General features: G+C 32.8%; 1 protein-coding gene across 1 annotated transcript in view; it reads right to left on the bottom strand.

Annotated features, from left to right (window-relative positions):
- Positions 1 to 1,055: 1,055 nt before the first annotated feature.
- The window catches only part of LOC111038946 (neuropeptide Y receptor type 6-like), a 38,443-nt gene continuing 24,036 nt past the window's right edge, over positions 1,056 to 15,462 (bottom strand). Inside the window, exon 3 of the mRNA XM_022322216.1 lies at positions 1,056 to 3,510. Within this exon, the coding sequence (XP_022177908.1) occupies positions 2,921 to 3,510 (590 nt within the window). The 3' untranslated portion in view covers positions 1,056 to 2,920. The remainder of the gene's footprint in view (positions 3,511 to 15,462) is intronic.

The raw sequence follows: 15,462 nt of genomic DNA on the forward strand, positions 1-15,462 counted from the left end.
ACATTGCAGTTTCATTGATTATAATGTTATGTTAATGATTATTCTACGACGCGGCGGCGTGCCGTCTAGCCATACTTAAACCGTATCGTTTTTCGTACGTTATAAATTACTAATTACAGAATTGTATGATAAGACATGCGTCTGAAGGGTTTTTAAAACAAAACCGTCTACACGCGGCGCACAAACTCGCTATTATTATCAGTCAAAAGTTACGTAGGACTTAGTCAGTAAGACTTCGGGAGGTACACGCAATATTTGAAACGTGTTCATGTCGGACACGCGTTTAACCTAACTCAAGTATTTTGTTTGATCACTTTCGAAATAATTAATTAATGCAATATTTAAAACGATATAATAATATCATAATGATGGTCGATAAAAAATATGTAAATAAAACATAACACCGATATATAATATAATATTATCATGTATAAATTTCGTTTAAAATCGATTTTAATAATTTAGTACACAAGTGATTTTTTTTATTAACATTTAATGGAATAATGTAATTTACATTTAGAGGTTTATTTTACAGTATTATGTTGATTTACACAAAACTAACAGTACCTGCAAGAAATGTCTATAGTATGGTAAATGCATTTAAAAGTATACGATATAAGTACTACTTGATGATACTAACTCGTTTTACTATATTGTAGCCTTACCGTCTCCGATCAATATTGATAATTTCATTAAACATTAGTTAAACATAAATTATCTTTTTGAACTCGGTTCTTAGTTTATTTTAGTAAAGTAACTTTTCCAAGCCCACGTCATATTTATGAATTATGTTTTGACACTTAAAAACACCTCTTTTCTTGCTCTTCGTTAAAATTGCAGGAATATAATTTCGACATTTTAATTCTCCAATAGGATATAATATTAAGCATACATTTTTCAGATAATGTTTATTATTATACATTATAATTTAAATTTAAAACCGATGAATTCCACAAGTCTATATATATTTTTAAGTTTCATAATAGTTAAGCGACAACGTAAATTATTACTTTTCAATTTCAATAATATTACTGTAAAAAAATGATTGACTGGTGAAATCAATAAATTTTTGTCAAAAAAATTATATCTTCTAAAAAAATAAATCAAAAATTGAAGCAATTTCGTTTTACTAGAAATTCGTTGTAAATCATTACTATTTGTACCAAGAAATATAATATTACGTTATGTTTTTCTAGAACTTCATAATATTATCTTTAAAGAACTTCAACTCCAGATGATAATATAGTTGTCGATACTGATATAATAATATTATTTTGAAAAAAACCTTTCGAATTCTTAATTTAAATTTAAATATGGTTAATAATTTAGACATGACGAATACTGAATAAACTCACGAAAAAAAAGTACTTTTTTTGAACAGCGGAAAATGGTTTTAGAATATAAATTTTAAAGGTGTTATTTTTACGATGTAAAGTTATTGAAAGTATGTCGTTTTTATTTTACACATAATATAAATTACACTACTACAGATTAATACAATATATACAGTAAGTGTGTAAAATATAATTTTTTAAAGTAATTCAATAACTTGACAGCGCGAAAAAAAAACTATTACTTCAAAAGAGTTTTCTAAACTGTCGAATTTTGAGAATGTCTATTCTCGCGGTATCCCTTGGGTTGTACTCTTACAGTATGATTGATCAAACATGTTCCCTACTCTTTTTTAACTGTAATAATGAATATTTTATTCAAATCCTTCATTTCTTAGTATAGCTAAAGACCGTAGTTTTAAATGCATAGATTTTTGGGGATCATATTAGTAGTGTCCCATGGCGATACAAGTTTCTGTTTTTGAGAACTTTTCGTTTTCACTTTTTTACGATAAATATTGTATATAGATAATTTTTTTGAAAAATTGTATGCATCTAAATTCTAAATAGAAATTGGTACTAGTAGTTTCTGAGTTATTAAAATGTTTATACTAGGGATAATAGTCCTTAAAAATGGTTTTACACAAATATAAAATAGATATAATGTATTTAATGTCGTACTTACTATATCTACTCAGATATTTTTTTACAAATTATAAAACGTTTATTTATTAGTATTAATTACTACAATTTTCATAACATTAAAACTATTATCTTATATTTTTATCCTTAGTGCACAAGTTTTAATTACTTGGAAACTAGTAGTTCGAATTTCAATTTAGATACATCAAAATTTGCAAATAAAAATCATCCATTGAATAATTAACAGTAAAATGCGTTGTTCTTGTTAACAAAAGTTTGTATCGCTACAGGGTACTGTTTAATAATAGTATACAAAATCTAAGAATTTTAAAATATGGTATTTTTGTACCTCGGTATGTAAAATGAATTAAGTATTGGAAAAAAATGTCAGAATTTAAATAAATACATTATTTAAGTAAAAAAGAGGTGAGTATTCTTGGTGAATCACTCTGTATATAATATACATAGAATATATTTGCGTCGACCTAATATTTGCAATGTTTGCCCTGAAATGCGGCTTTGCACACAGTCACAAAAATATGTCGTGGGCCTGGGCTTCTACTCAATATTTTTTGTTTCCTGACGAATTATAAGATTAATAATTACATATTATTATTATTGTAATAGTAGAAAAATAAAACACCTGTTAGCACCATTTCGTCGGCACTTAGACAAATTTATGTATACATTTATTATGCTTGAGTAACCGCTACGAGTATTACAGCAAGTTACCGTCAGTGCTATCAACGCTTAAGTTTGTCGTTGTTAGTCCAACACAATAATATTATGGCTATTAAAACATCATAATGCCGTCCCAATGTTTTTTCCCCCAAATAACAATATAATATGCACGCCTCGCTGAAGTTCACTGCAAGACGACATCACTATCGTTATTATACTATTAATATATGTATAGTAAATCATCGATGATTATAATCATACTGTCTCTAGACGTTCTCGACGCGGCCCATGCTGGAACCCGGTTGCGACCGGGACGTGACCGTGGTCAGCGTGGTCAGGTAACTGGTACTGAACCGCCGGTCGCTCTTGACCACCATCGACATGCCAGTGGTCTCGGGGTCGTGGTGCATATGATGCCGACGACTACCGCCACCCCCGCCAAAGCCTCCGCCGCCGCCCCCGCCGCCGCATCCGCCAGCCGCTTCGGACCCGAGCCCCAACCGCCGGTCGTTCGGGCCGCGGTAGTCGGTGGCCACGGACGGGTATCGCCTCCGCCTGGGCGGCGGTTTCTGGTCACCGCAGCAGTACCACATCTGCCGGCATATACCGGATATGTCCCGCCGGAAGTTGGTGTTGAGCCAACCGTACAGCAGAGGGTTGGTGCAAGTGGTCGACATGGCCATCATGTGGACGACCGCGAACGCCTTGTACAGTGCGTCTGTGGAGTCGATCAGGTGCGGCTGGAACTCGACGAGCAACGTGAACAGTGTCAGTGGTAGCCAGCTGAGCGCGAACACCACCGCGATCGACGACAGTATCCACATTGTCCTCTTGTTCCGGCTCAGCTCTCGTCGCACTGCGAACAGGCAAACACAAAATAACAATCAGCATGGGCGCCCATAGGTAACATTTTAGGGGAAGGGGGGTGAAAATAAAAAATTTCTGTTATAAGGTAATATTGTGGGAATATTTATTGAGCTACAAGTCCATAATATTTTTTTCCAGGGGGCGGGGCAAGTGCCCTGTATTGCCCCTCCCAATGGGCGCCCGTGACGATCAGTGATGCAGGTACACAGGCGTTCAGAAACAAGTAAAATAAAAATATGTCAACGAAGCGCACCGGATCATTCCGATCACAGAATAAATATAAGCCGATGAGCAATCGCATATTGGAACATTTTTTCGACTTGGACGTTTTATGATGGACGTTACGAGATGAGTACACAACTGCCTAGCAATGACCGACATTGACGTCAGTTTAAGGGAAGTTCTATTTTTGTTTGTTATTTCAGGTGGCTCCGACATTATTAACTAATATATTTTTATAAATTGAAATTAACATTGTATAGCAGCGGACAACAGAACACTTTATAGTAACAAATGGAAACGACTATTTTTGGGTACCAATGGCTTTTGAATTCTTTTCGAGAAAAAACTGTTTTTTTTTTTTGAGGCGATATGATTCTGTTCCATTTGAGGCGCGATTGTCGAGTCACGCAAGTCTAAGTAAGTATAGCTCTAGAGTTTCGCTAATACATAGGTGTTGGAAGGCGTTCTGGTAAAGGAAATGAGTATAAAAATCACCACTTTATTTCAGGAAACGAAAAACCGGGTCTCATTTCTGTGCAGACCGTAATGGATTTTTCATTTTATACAGCTAATCCGAGATCAGAAATAATACAACAATCGTTTATATTTCGGTAACTTTATTAAAAACTTCGTACCTACTGCATTACATTTTTGAAGGTATAAGACGTGTCGATTAGGTTTAGATAGGACGATGGAACCAAGAAGTGTTACCAGCGACCTATCATCATTCACCCGAAGCGTATCCCCGGTTAAAAAACCTCTATCGCTGTTTGTTTAAGTTCTCGACAGCATTGGTGCAGTTGATTATATTATTTTAAATATTTCAACCCGTTAATAAGTTGGTGTCAAGTTATCAGAAGTATTATATAGAAGCTGCAGCTATTTATTATAATTCCGTTATTCGTGCCATCGCGACAAGACACCGCTGTAGTTATAATTAAGTATCATACAATTATTATGTAGATATGACGGCGTGACAACAGAACAAAATAATTATTTATGAAAATAAAACGATATACCAAAGTCCACCGGCCGAGTGTAATAATCCCGCTGGATTAATTCTCGAGTTTTTTTTGTTTCCAGACGGTTGGCCCGTCACGTCACCAGTGACGATTATAACCACCCCCCCCCAAATTTGTCCATCAGCCCTGTTCTAAAATTGTACAGTGTGGTACTAGGTATACGCATAATGCGCCCATGCAATGTACGGTCACGCACGATTATGACGAGATCAGTGCATAGGTGTATTGTTCGAGAGAATTGTTTTTTTTTAAATTTATTATTATTATTATTATTATTGTTATTAGTATTTTCGTTTTGCTCCATTAAAGTTTCACACTCGTAAATCGTCGCACTTATTGGAGTTTTGAAAGTTTAATATTTACGACCGCGACTAACGGCGTGTACCATAAATAACTTGTGAGAGATTTCATTTTTGACGTAAAAACATGCGAGTTTTTTCTAAGCTTTACTATTTACAAGCGTATTATAATAATAATAACATACCGATCCACATCGCCGTTTTGTATTATCCCCCCCCCCCCCAAACCCCGTGTTCGTTTCACTACCTATGATAATACACCCGAAACCGACGTGCAACTTGTCTGGTAAAGTATAATACGCGCTTGGTTTCTTTTTTTTTTGTTTTCAATCTGAGTTCGTCTGGCCATACTACGGTGTATCGAACACGTTAACCGTTTGGCGTTGTTTTCGTTATACATCACAAACGAATATCACGCGAAAGCCAGAATTTCAAAGTCTTGAATTTTAAGGTCAAAGTTAAATTATTATCGATTCGCGTAGGATTTTACCTAGGTATGTTCAATGAGCGTTACGCGCATTCAATCGGAATTTATAATTCCTAAGTATACTGCCTACAGTATGATTTGTTGGAAATGGCATATTAATTTATTCGATGGTGACGAACCAGGAGACGGTTTTTGGTCCTCGAACCCACCCCGGTCCGATCGTATAGTGAACGTCCGTTTTCGAGTTGAAGGAGTAAATTTCATCGACTAGACGAACAATACTGTACAATCTATAATATATTATCACCGACGTCGGGCAAAAGCTGTATAATTTGGCTGCTGCACGCTCAGACCTTAGGATACCACCGCATTTCGGTTACCCCAGGGACCTCTTTTATGAATGCAAAAACTTTGCACGGTGTAAAATATTGTCATTTACCCGCGTAAAATACTCGCCTGCAATTTGTGCCCGACCGTTTTACCTAGAACGGGTTTCCGTGAAAAATTAATATCTAATGTTTACCGCACGAACATATTATTATAGTTTATAGTTGTGTGCATTACCTTCTACGAAAATACGCACAATGTAATTTACCCAACAGACGTTTGGGGCTTTCTAATTCACGCGGTGATATAAGAAATCATAGCAGCGACGTAGCTGGTAATTGATTCGGGCGTTTTGAGGTTTCTAGATCGATATTTTCAAGTCATAGAATCTATAATAATATATTGCGTGCCGAAAATGCTAACTTCTTACAGTTATAGACCATAGCATACATTTCGAATCCAACGCAATTTCTTCTATCCACCGTTTGGCGTGGATATAGTTTCACGAAGTCTAGTTGTTTTATTTTTTCGCCTGGGATAATATTAAGAGAAACAGTTATAGCGGAATCAATTTTGCAAATCGTTTATAATGTATCAACGAATTAGCATAGTATTTAATTTGTATCCGGAAAATATATTTGACGTGTGCCTTTTGTACTCGAGTGCAACGCTGATGATAAAAAAAAAACTGGAACGTGCCGTTTAATTTAAATTATGAAACCTTTTAACTAGTAGTAAGTCCAACGGATTTCGTAGTTTTTGTTTTACATCGTTTGCGTGTACTGTATGGAAAACTAACTTTGAATTTTGCATTTTAACCTCTGAGCAAATTGAAGCATGCGTACGTATTGGTTTCCACAATGATGATTTATATAGTGCGCTGTGATCACTTTTTTTCGACTGAAAGAGTAAACAAAAAGTTTTATATGGCAAATACTTTTGCAGAGCGCAGACGAAAGTCTAACCATTATTTGTCGGTACTTTGAAGAGTCCTGTATATTTTAACGAATGATATGAATTATTATTGCTTTCAGGTTTAATATCACGAACCGGCAACGTACCATATTATCTTGCTTCAAAGTGATCGCAGCTAACCCTCGGTCCCCGACATACCGTTTTTTATATGCCTATTCCTAATACATAATCCCACATTGTCGCAATGTATATTAAGCTCGAGTATAAATTGTTGTATGATAACGTCTATAAACAAAACACTAATTGAATAGATATTCTCTAAGTCGAACGTTAAATATCTCATAGTATTGTGCATACCTAAATGTCAAATTGCGATAAAAAAAAAAAAAATTCATAGTGATTGAAAATAACATCACTATATCACATACTGACATTTTCATTTTATTCCGTGTAATTATATTTTACCCTCCGGCGTTAAGATTAAAGTTAGGTTAGGTGTAAAATGTATGTATTAAATCCACTCGAGTAGGCGATAGTGACAAATAAAACAATACAATCTTAAATACCCATATTGGGTACGATTTTAGTTTGAAAATAGTGTACCTAACTAAAAAGTAATCAGAAATCCACGATGCATTCGGTATAATCGATAGTACTGGTTTACACGAAAAAAATATACGGGTGGTTAATTAAAAAAAGGCGAATGGGTTTTTTAAAATGTTTGAACTTACATAATTTGATCTCGAAAAACGTAATAATATATAATATTACTAATGAAATGCATACATTTATTATATTATGCATCGATATTCACCAAATAATTCGTATAACTAAACGTATTATAATAATATGTATAGTGTATACTGTAAAACATTTGCAGGAAACATAACAGTTCCATTTTCTGAATTAGGTGTTTCCGTATACAATTTATCGACTACGCCCTTTAATCAAGTTTCCATACAATAATAATAATAATAATAATAATAATAATAATAATAATAGTAATAATATGTAGTCTGCAGTCTGCGAAATATAAAATACAAAACATGTTTTATCCAATGTCTTTGCCCTTTTCGATTTTATTCGTCTTTTGTTGTCGGTGTTGTCGTTGTAAAGTAAATATAGTAAACACACACAATAAAGACCATATTAGTAGAGTCAGATTTATTTTTTAAGTAAAAAAAAACTTGGTTTTTGTTAAGTAAATATATTATGTATACGCGTGCGGTAAGTGTAACTACCCGCATTTCATAAAAAAAAATCCGATTTCCTGTAGGTTTTTACAATAAAATCATCTTGTAAAGATTCTACCGCCGATGAGCTACATAATATACACACACGCATTCAGACGGTTTGACGTTGATTTATCTTCAATATATCAACTCTTCTATATTTGATAATTTTTGTTACAACCGAGTAAACAAAACAAGCAGTACACGAGATTTCAGTTAAAAAAATTAATATTATTATGCACATATTGTTAATTTTAAACAATCCACCGCACATAAAGCGTCTACACTGACTAACTAGGTTTATATTTTCAGATATATTTTAAGGTTTTAAGACTCAACAGATTAAGAATGTGCTCACTATGAATAGCAATTGTTGCAATCCGAAAACTAAAATCTCGAAAAAGATTATAATGCGTGAACTCGATTACGATATTATTTTTATTTATTATAAAATAGGTAGATACCTAGCTTACAATCTTATACAGGTATTATTTCATACATTTTGTATCATATTATGATACTCAAATCAAATTCTAACTATTTTAATTTATTGAAAAAAATCCGTATTCAAAGGGTTTTTATGAATTAATTAGGATTTTAATATTTTATAATCGAAATAAACACCTTAGAACACCAAAAGTGGTTTTTGTTAATAGTTTTATGAATGCCGGGATTTACCATGCCTATAGCTTTTTATTTCTCAGTAAGAATTAAGTTATCAAAACCGATACTATGAAGATAGCTATAAATAAACACCCAACTTGCCATGTAAGTTTTAATTTAAAAAGTGAAATGATGTTATAAAGTTGTTACAAGTTCTTACAAAAATAAAAATGTTATAATAGTTAATTATTAAAGTTTTTTTTTTATTAGTAATTTTCCTCTAATATTAAGATTTATACAATTTGATTATTAATGTAAAAAATTATAAAACTATAGTCGACATTTTACTAATAATAAGTTAAATCAAAAGTTTCTCAAGGTTTCTGTAAATACTTTGCTCTCATCCCTAAGTCCTAACCAATTAATTTATTGTGATAACAAATAAGTATCATCTATTCGTGTAATACCTATGTTTTTCGAGTTTATTTTTAACTAATATTAAAAAATTGAATAACTAATGATTTGACCAATGCAGTCAACAACCTCTATGAACTCGTGGTCAAAATTTCAGGCTTTAAGTGTATTGAAGGACACATATTGTATGCGGAATGACCTTTTCTCAGGACTTCAAAATATATCCTTTTAAAGTTCCCAAATATAACCGTGATATGATGAATGACGATAAAAAATAGTCATTCAATAACAAGGGTAAAATTTAATACGATAAAAATTCTTAAAAATTGACCGTTTTGTATATTTTTGAATCACAAGGACAATTTAAAATAAAGGACATATCAATTAATTATTAATAGAATTACGAAATGTACACAATCAATACAAAATTAATATTAAAGAAATAAAATTCACATTGAATGATGAATTTGAAAAAGGTTATCCTTATCATTAACAGGAACGAAAAGTCGAATACAGTGAAACAACAACTGTATATTGTATTCGTATATTGTGTTCATTTTAAAAGTCTTGCAAAATATAAAATATGCGAAAATTGTACGGTATTTTCATCAGATACAAGAAAAACTTGGTCGAAACTTTTTGTGCTGATATGCAATTACTCTTTTTTTCGCTATTATTATTTTTTGATCTATACATTTAACAACAACGTTTATAATATGCCTTAAACAAAAATGATTTTTTCAATATCTAGTTTAATAATAAATGTTCAAAGTCCTATTCGTTTTAGAAACTAACATACCGTTGTACTGGTTGATTTAGGTTTGGGTTCCAAGGTTCTGTGTAATTGTGGTTGGGTATGCAGCGGCACTAGATTATATTATGTTATAATTTTAGACACTATATTACTAGCAGTCGTTTCTATCGCGGTAAACACGAATTCGGGAACATCTAAAATATTTTCGGATACCATATTGTGCCACTGTTAATCATCACTAAACCAACTGACATTTCGTCGAAATGTATCGACGCTATAGTGTGCTGCGAAAACGAGGTTTAATACCTTTAATTATTATTATTATTATTATTATTATTATCATTCAGTGCTACTACAGTAGTCGTAATTTCAGACAATTAATCAAATATGTACGGTTATTCATATTGTATTCTCCGTCGTTTCAACTGTCTCGGTCATTAGGCAGTAATAATGTACAGTTACTGCATGCTCACAAAATATTTTTAGTCGCATACTAATACATTAAATACTATGCTATGGTATATTAATTGCGTAGATCTGTTGTTATTCTTCGTTAGCGGACTCTAAGCCGTATGGAGTTCGAATGCAATTATTGGATTCTATCGGAAAGTGATCTGTGAGGTATTCGATTGATGTCATAAACTCATTCCGTACATTTCCGAAAGACTAAAAATTGTTCTAATCTTTAGTAAATTGTATTCATTGAGATAGGTAATATAAAAAATCATTTGCACACTTCATATTCCCTTGACTCTCTGATCGTTATATTATGTGTCTCGAACTTGAGAGACACATTTAATGTGAAATGACTCGTTATTAGTGATTTTTTACAGGTATTTTTAAACCCAGACATCACAAAAATTATGTATTTATAATTCATTATATCATTTCACTGTATACATGAATACATATTATATTTTATACATGTGTATTTTATATAATGACCTCATTTGAATTTTCCTTTCTTGTTTTTATTTACGCCTCGAGCCTTTGGCAATTCGAATTAAATTGAGATTAGCATATCTGTCTGATCCGTCGTTCATGTCGTATATCCTTGAAGTCGTTTACGCACAATGAATTATCAAATCAATGAATTCCCTATAGAAATAACTTAACATAATGCATATGAAAGTACCCACACCACATCTGGAAAATTTAAAATACTTTACAGTTAACAACAGGAAGATCTTTGTGAGCTCGAGTCAAATTGTACTTGCGATTGTGCGATATCGAATTAATATTTTTTTTTCATTCGTTATTTTCACTCTATAACAAGGCATTTGGTATAGGTAATCAAAATTAATATAGTAAAATAGGCCATGACTATTCTTTTTAGAGTCCAGTTCATATTATAGACAAATTTATAAATCAGTTCAGCCAAGATTTATATACAATAAAAAGTATGATATATATATAAATTAATTGTTTTAAAAAATATGTATGCAATGTATGTAATAACTAATTCTTAAATATTTTAACATGCAAATATTGTTATATTACTTATAAACTACACATTCGATATATTTATACAAAGTTGCACACTTATAAGGGTGCATATTTAAAGGAATAAATGTTTCCTTGTGTAAAATGTCCTTACTCACGAATTTTAAAAACACATCCTAGTCTTGATATATATATCATAACTTATGATTCATAAGGCATAACTTATAATTTTATTATTGTATAATTGTTCTTAAATTAATTTTAATCTGACAATTAAAAACACACAAACCTACGAGAGAAGTAATTGTTAGGATACTTGGGATTATGGCCAATAATTTAAGATAATCAAATTGTCATCGTTATAATTTGTGATATCCGTATTGTCTAAGGAGTGAAATGTATTATTATGGCAGTATTATATATTTGATCGACTTCGAAGAATATCATATGAAAAGTTTGCTACGATTTTCACATTAATAAAAAACCAACTAAAGTTTTTTATTAGACGATGATGACGTTCTGTTATTATATTGAAAAAAAAAAACATTTTTGTTTGTAAGATGACGTGCTCAGCGTAAATCTTCTTAATGTACAGATTCCCTGCAGCGTATAGACTTGGTGTTTAACGTAAACTACCGGTCTGGAACATTGTCTAGACCAGAAGTGACGTTACCACGCTGTTCCGCTGCCCGCCGGGTCGAGACGCTGAAGCGGAACCGTAGGTATCGAAATAAGAGTACATTTTTGTTTTAACGATAAATATTTTACTACACTTTATTATTTATATTAAATAAATAGGTATGTTACTCATAATTATATGATAGGTACAAATTGACTCATCACATTATGGTAAACACAACTGTGAACAATGATAAAACTAAAACTAAATTGTTTTTAATATCTTATTGTCGGTTATATTAAAAGCAAAACATTTTAATACAGCTAATGAGTATAATACGTCACGAAATTAACGAGATATTGATTTTGACAAGATACCTGTGGATAAATGAATATAATTAGACAAAGTTTGCACTCCTCGTCTGATGAAAGAAAATACTGTTAAAAAATAACTTAAGTTTACTAAAAAAAAAAATAAATCTAGAGAAATAATTAAACAGAGTGTTTCTGACGCACGTTACAAACGATAATTACATGTTATTATTACAGACTATACAGTCCCTAATTTCATTCGTGAGAAATTCATTTTTCACAGAACATTTAATAACGCCTAACAAGTTTACAAGTTTTCGCTAACAGATAGATTGAAATATCTTATTAGTAAAGTTAATACATTATTGCAATGAGTTGAAGTCTAATCAAATTATTCCTTTTTATGTGATAATGCGAGTTTGAGGATGTTTGGTATGTATAGTTATTATGCTTCACAGTTTAGGTAAAATTAGGTGTCTTTGACTGTAGAAAATATGCATAGTTATGGAATACTTGTAAGAATTGATAAATAGATAGTTACAATTTAGCTTTAAATGTATTTCTCCCAGAAATATGGTATTTGTATTATTATCAAATATAATAATAGCTTATAAAATATATTGATGGTACGTGTTAAATATAGTTGAAATTAAAAAGTGGTACGTACTGTAATAGCACAATTAATTAGTTTGTTTTTAAGTCTTGTTCCGTAAACTGGCAATTTCATCGGAATAAATCTTAAAATAAATCGCAATAAATCTCTGCTCACGACTAAAATAATAAAACAGTTCTGTGAATTTAAATTTATTAATAAATATTTATGTCTTAACTTTTTCACTGAATTTTGTTTTGGTAGAAAGAAAACTATAATAATTTATAAATAATAAACTTACAGAAATCAATGTCATGTGATTGTTTGTCTTTGCTGTACTATTTAAACATATACAACTCTATAAGCCAAAAAAGTATTTACCTTCTTTCAACAGACATAACTGTGCAAATGTGTAAAGGTCATAATATACGAGTAGAAAATCATCCTGAAAAACTGCTAGATACTAATATTGTCGATGTTCTTTTTTTTAGTGAATAAACTATTAATCTAAAATTCAAAGCGTTTTGAATAAACCAAATTTCCAATGAATTATAATAAATAAGTATTATTTTATGATTTATTTTACAAGTATAAGAACAAATCGTTCATGTGCGAGTATAGGGTAGCCGAATTTCGTCTGCATCCATGCGTAAAGTTTGCCTGTGAACCACTGTTGACGCCAACCGGAAGTCGTAGAAATTTGGTGTCTTACGAACTTTACTTTCAGAAATTTGATGCCTTGTGTACTATAATTGTTTGTTGTGATCATTTATTTAGTCACACATTTGGATAATATAAGGCATAATCTTTATTGATTCAACTAACTTACTGTAATTACGATTTCTGAAATGTTGACTTTTAATATGATAAAAAAAATTATTTATAGTTATTTAAATTATTACTTTAACCAAGAGGAGTGACGTACAAAATTTGAAATGTCAATCGTTGATCCCGAGTGGCCAATATAACCAATAATTTAAATGTACAGTAAAACCTCGATAAGACGGAATCGCATGGGACCATGACATTTTTCCGTCTTGACGGGGTTTCCGTCTTGACGGGGTTTAAAAAAGTTAATTTAATATAATTAAAGATTACATACATATTTATTTTAAACCAGTTGGTACATATTACATACAATTTATACTTATATTTATACTTATTCATTTATATTTATTCATTTATTTTTATATTTCGACATTTTAAATGTAAACGATAGACGGAAAAACGCAGCGACACGAACGTAACGATATATGATTTGATACTGAACCAAGCGTCCAAGCAACTCAGATAATGTTGTATAGTGTATAGGTACGTATCAATTTTATTAGTTTTTAATGTCATCGTACGCGCTCGTATATCGATAATCTATGGGTAACGACAGTACGAAAATAAATTTATTACACGAAAATCGTGTTATATTTCCGTCTTAGCGAGGGTTTTCATCAACTTTCATTACAAAAACGTGTCCGTTTCCGGCTTGGCGAGGTTTCCGTCTTAGCGGGATAAAATTATATGCAATTTGAAACGGGACCAAAAAAATTTTCCGTAATACCGGGGTTTCCGTCTTACCGAAGTTCCGTTTTAGCGAGGTTTTACTGTATTTATATGTAAGTGTCGCGAGTGTCGTGATTATAATAGGTACATAATTTAAGATGTGTTTAGTAATTATAAGTTCTGCAGAACTTTTATCAAGACTTCGGTGGCCTGAGGTGTTGGGAAAATTCATCGGTTGATGGGTTTTTCGTCAGTTCAACTGATCGATCGTGTGTGTTTGGCAATGCGTGTCCTAAATGTTCGGGTGTAACCGTCCTATATTTTGTCGGTCGGTGACCGCGGACAATATCATATATTATTATTAAATCCGGTACATACGCGCTCACGCATCGACGCACACTGTTCGGTCCCAAAGTCAACTAGACGGAAAACAATATGAATCGATATCGTCATCGATGCGTGCATGATTATACGGCCGGATTCTCGTTGAATCTTGTGTGCCAGAATACACTGCTCGATATTATAAATGCGAACATGGCGTGTCTCTGCTCTTGTAATATTATACGCCTACACGATTTTCCGACGCGACCTTCGAGCGCCACAACATCGGCAGTGATAAAAATGATGGATGTTTCGATGACGTTAATTCAACCGGCGTGTACGTGGATGTATGGGGAAACCGACTCTCGATTTTACCGTTCGATTTCGATAAAAAGAGAAGAGAGGGAGAGAGAGAGAGAGAGAGAGAGTGAGATAACGAGAGAGAGGAGGCCAAGGAAAAGGGGCTAAGATGTCGACAACTCATTTGGCTCATTCCGTGGCCACTATATGCGCGGGTTCGGAAGAACCAGAGTTTGCCTTTGCGCTCGGAGTGGAGTATGTGCACGGAGAGAGATAAATCTTAGACCAGGACGAATCGACTATCTACTCAAGACACACGGGGCCTATGAATATGTGTCGCACCGTTTACGGGGGCATCGTTCGCATTACTCAAAGTGTTGCCTCCGGTAGACGAGTATAAACACCCATAATCCGGTGTAGTTTCCGCGGATGTTTATCGTCTCGCCGTCTTACCGGCGTATAATGTGGAAAGACTCGTCACGTGCACGTCCGCACATTTCATGCACACGACTCCCGTAGGTGAGAAATCGCCTGTGAGATACGTCGATGTGCGCCTCATCCCGTCGCGATTACATTTCCGTTCGCATTATAAACGTAATCCCGTTTTCATAATACGATCTCACCCCTCCCGATGCCCCCCCCC

Source organism: Myzus persicae, unplaced genomic scaffold, assembly GCF_001856785.1.
Source record: "Myzus persicae strain clone G006 unplaced genomic scaffold, MPER_G0061.0, whole genome shotgun sequence".
NCBI classification, from domain to species: domain Eukaryota; kingdom Metazoa; phylum Arthropoda; class Insecta; order Hemiptera; family Aphididae; genus Myzus; species Myzus persicae.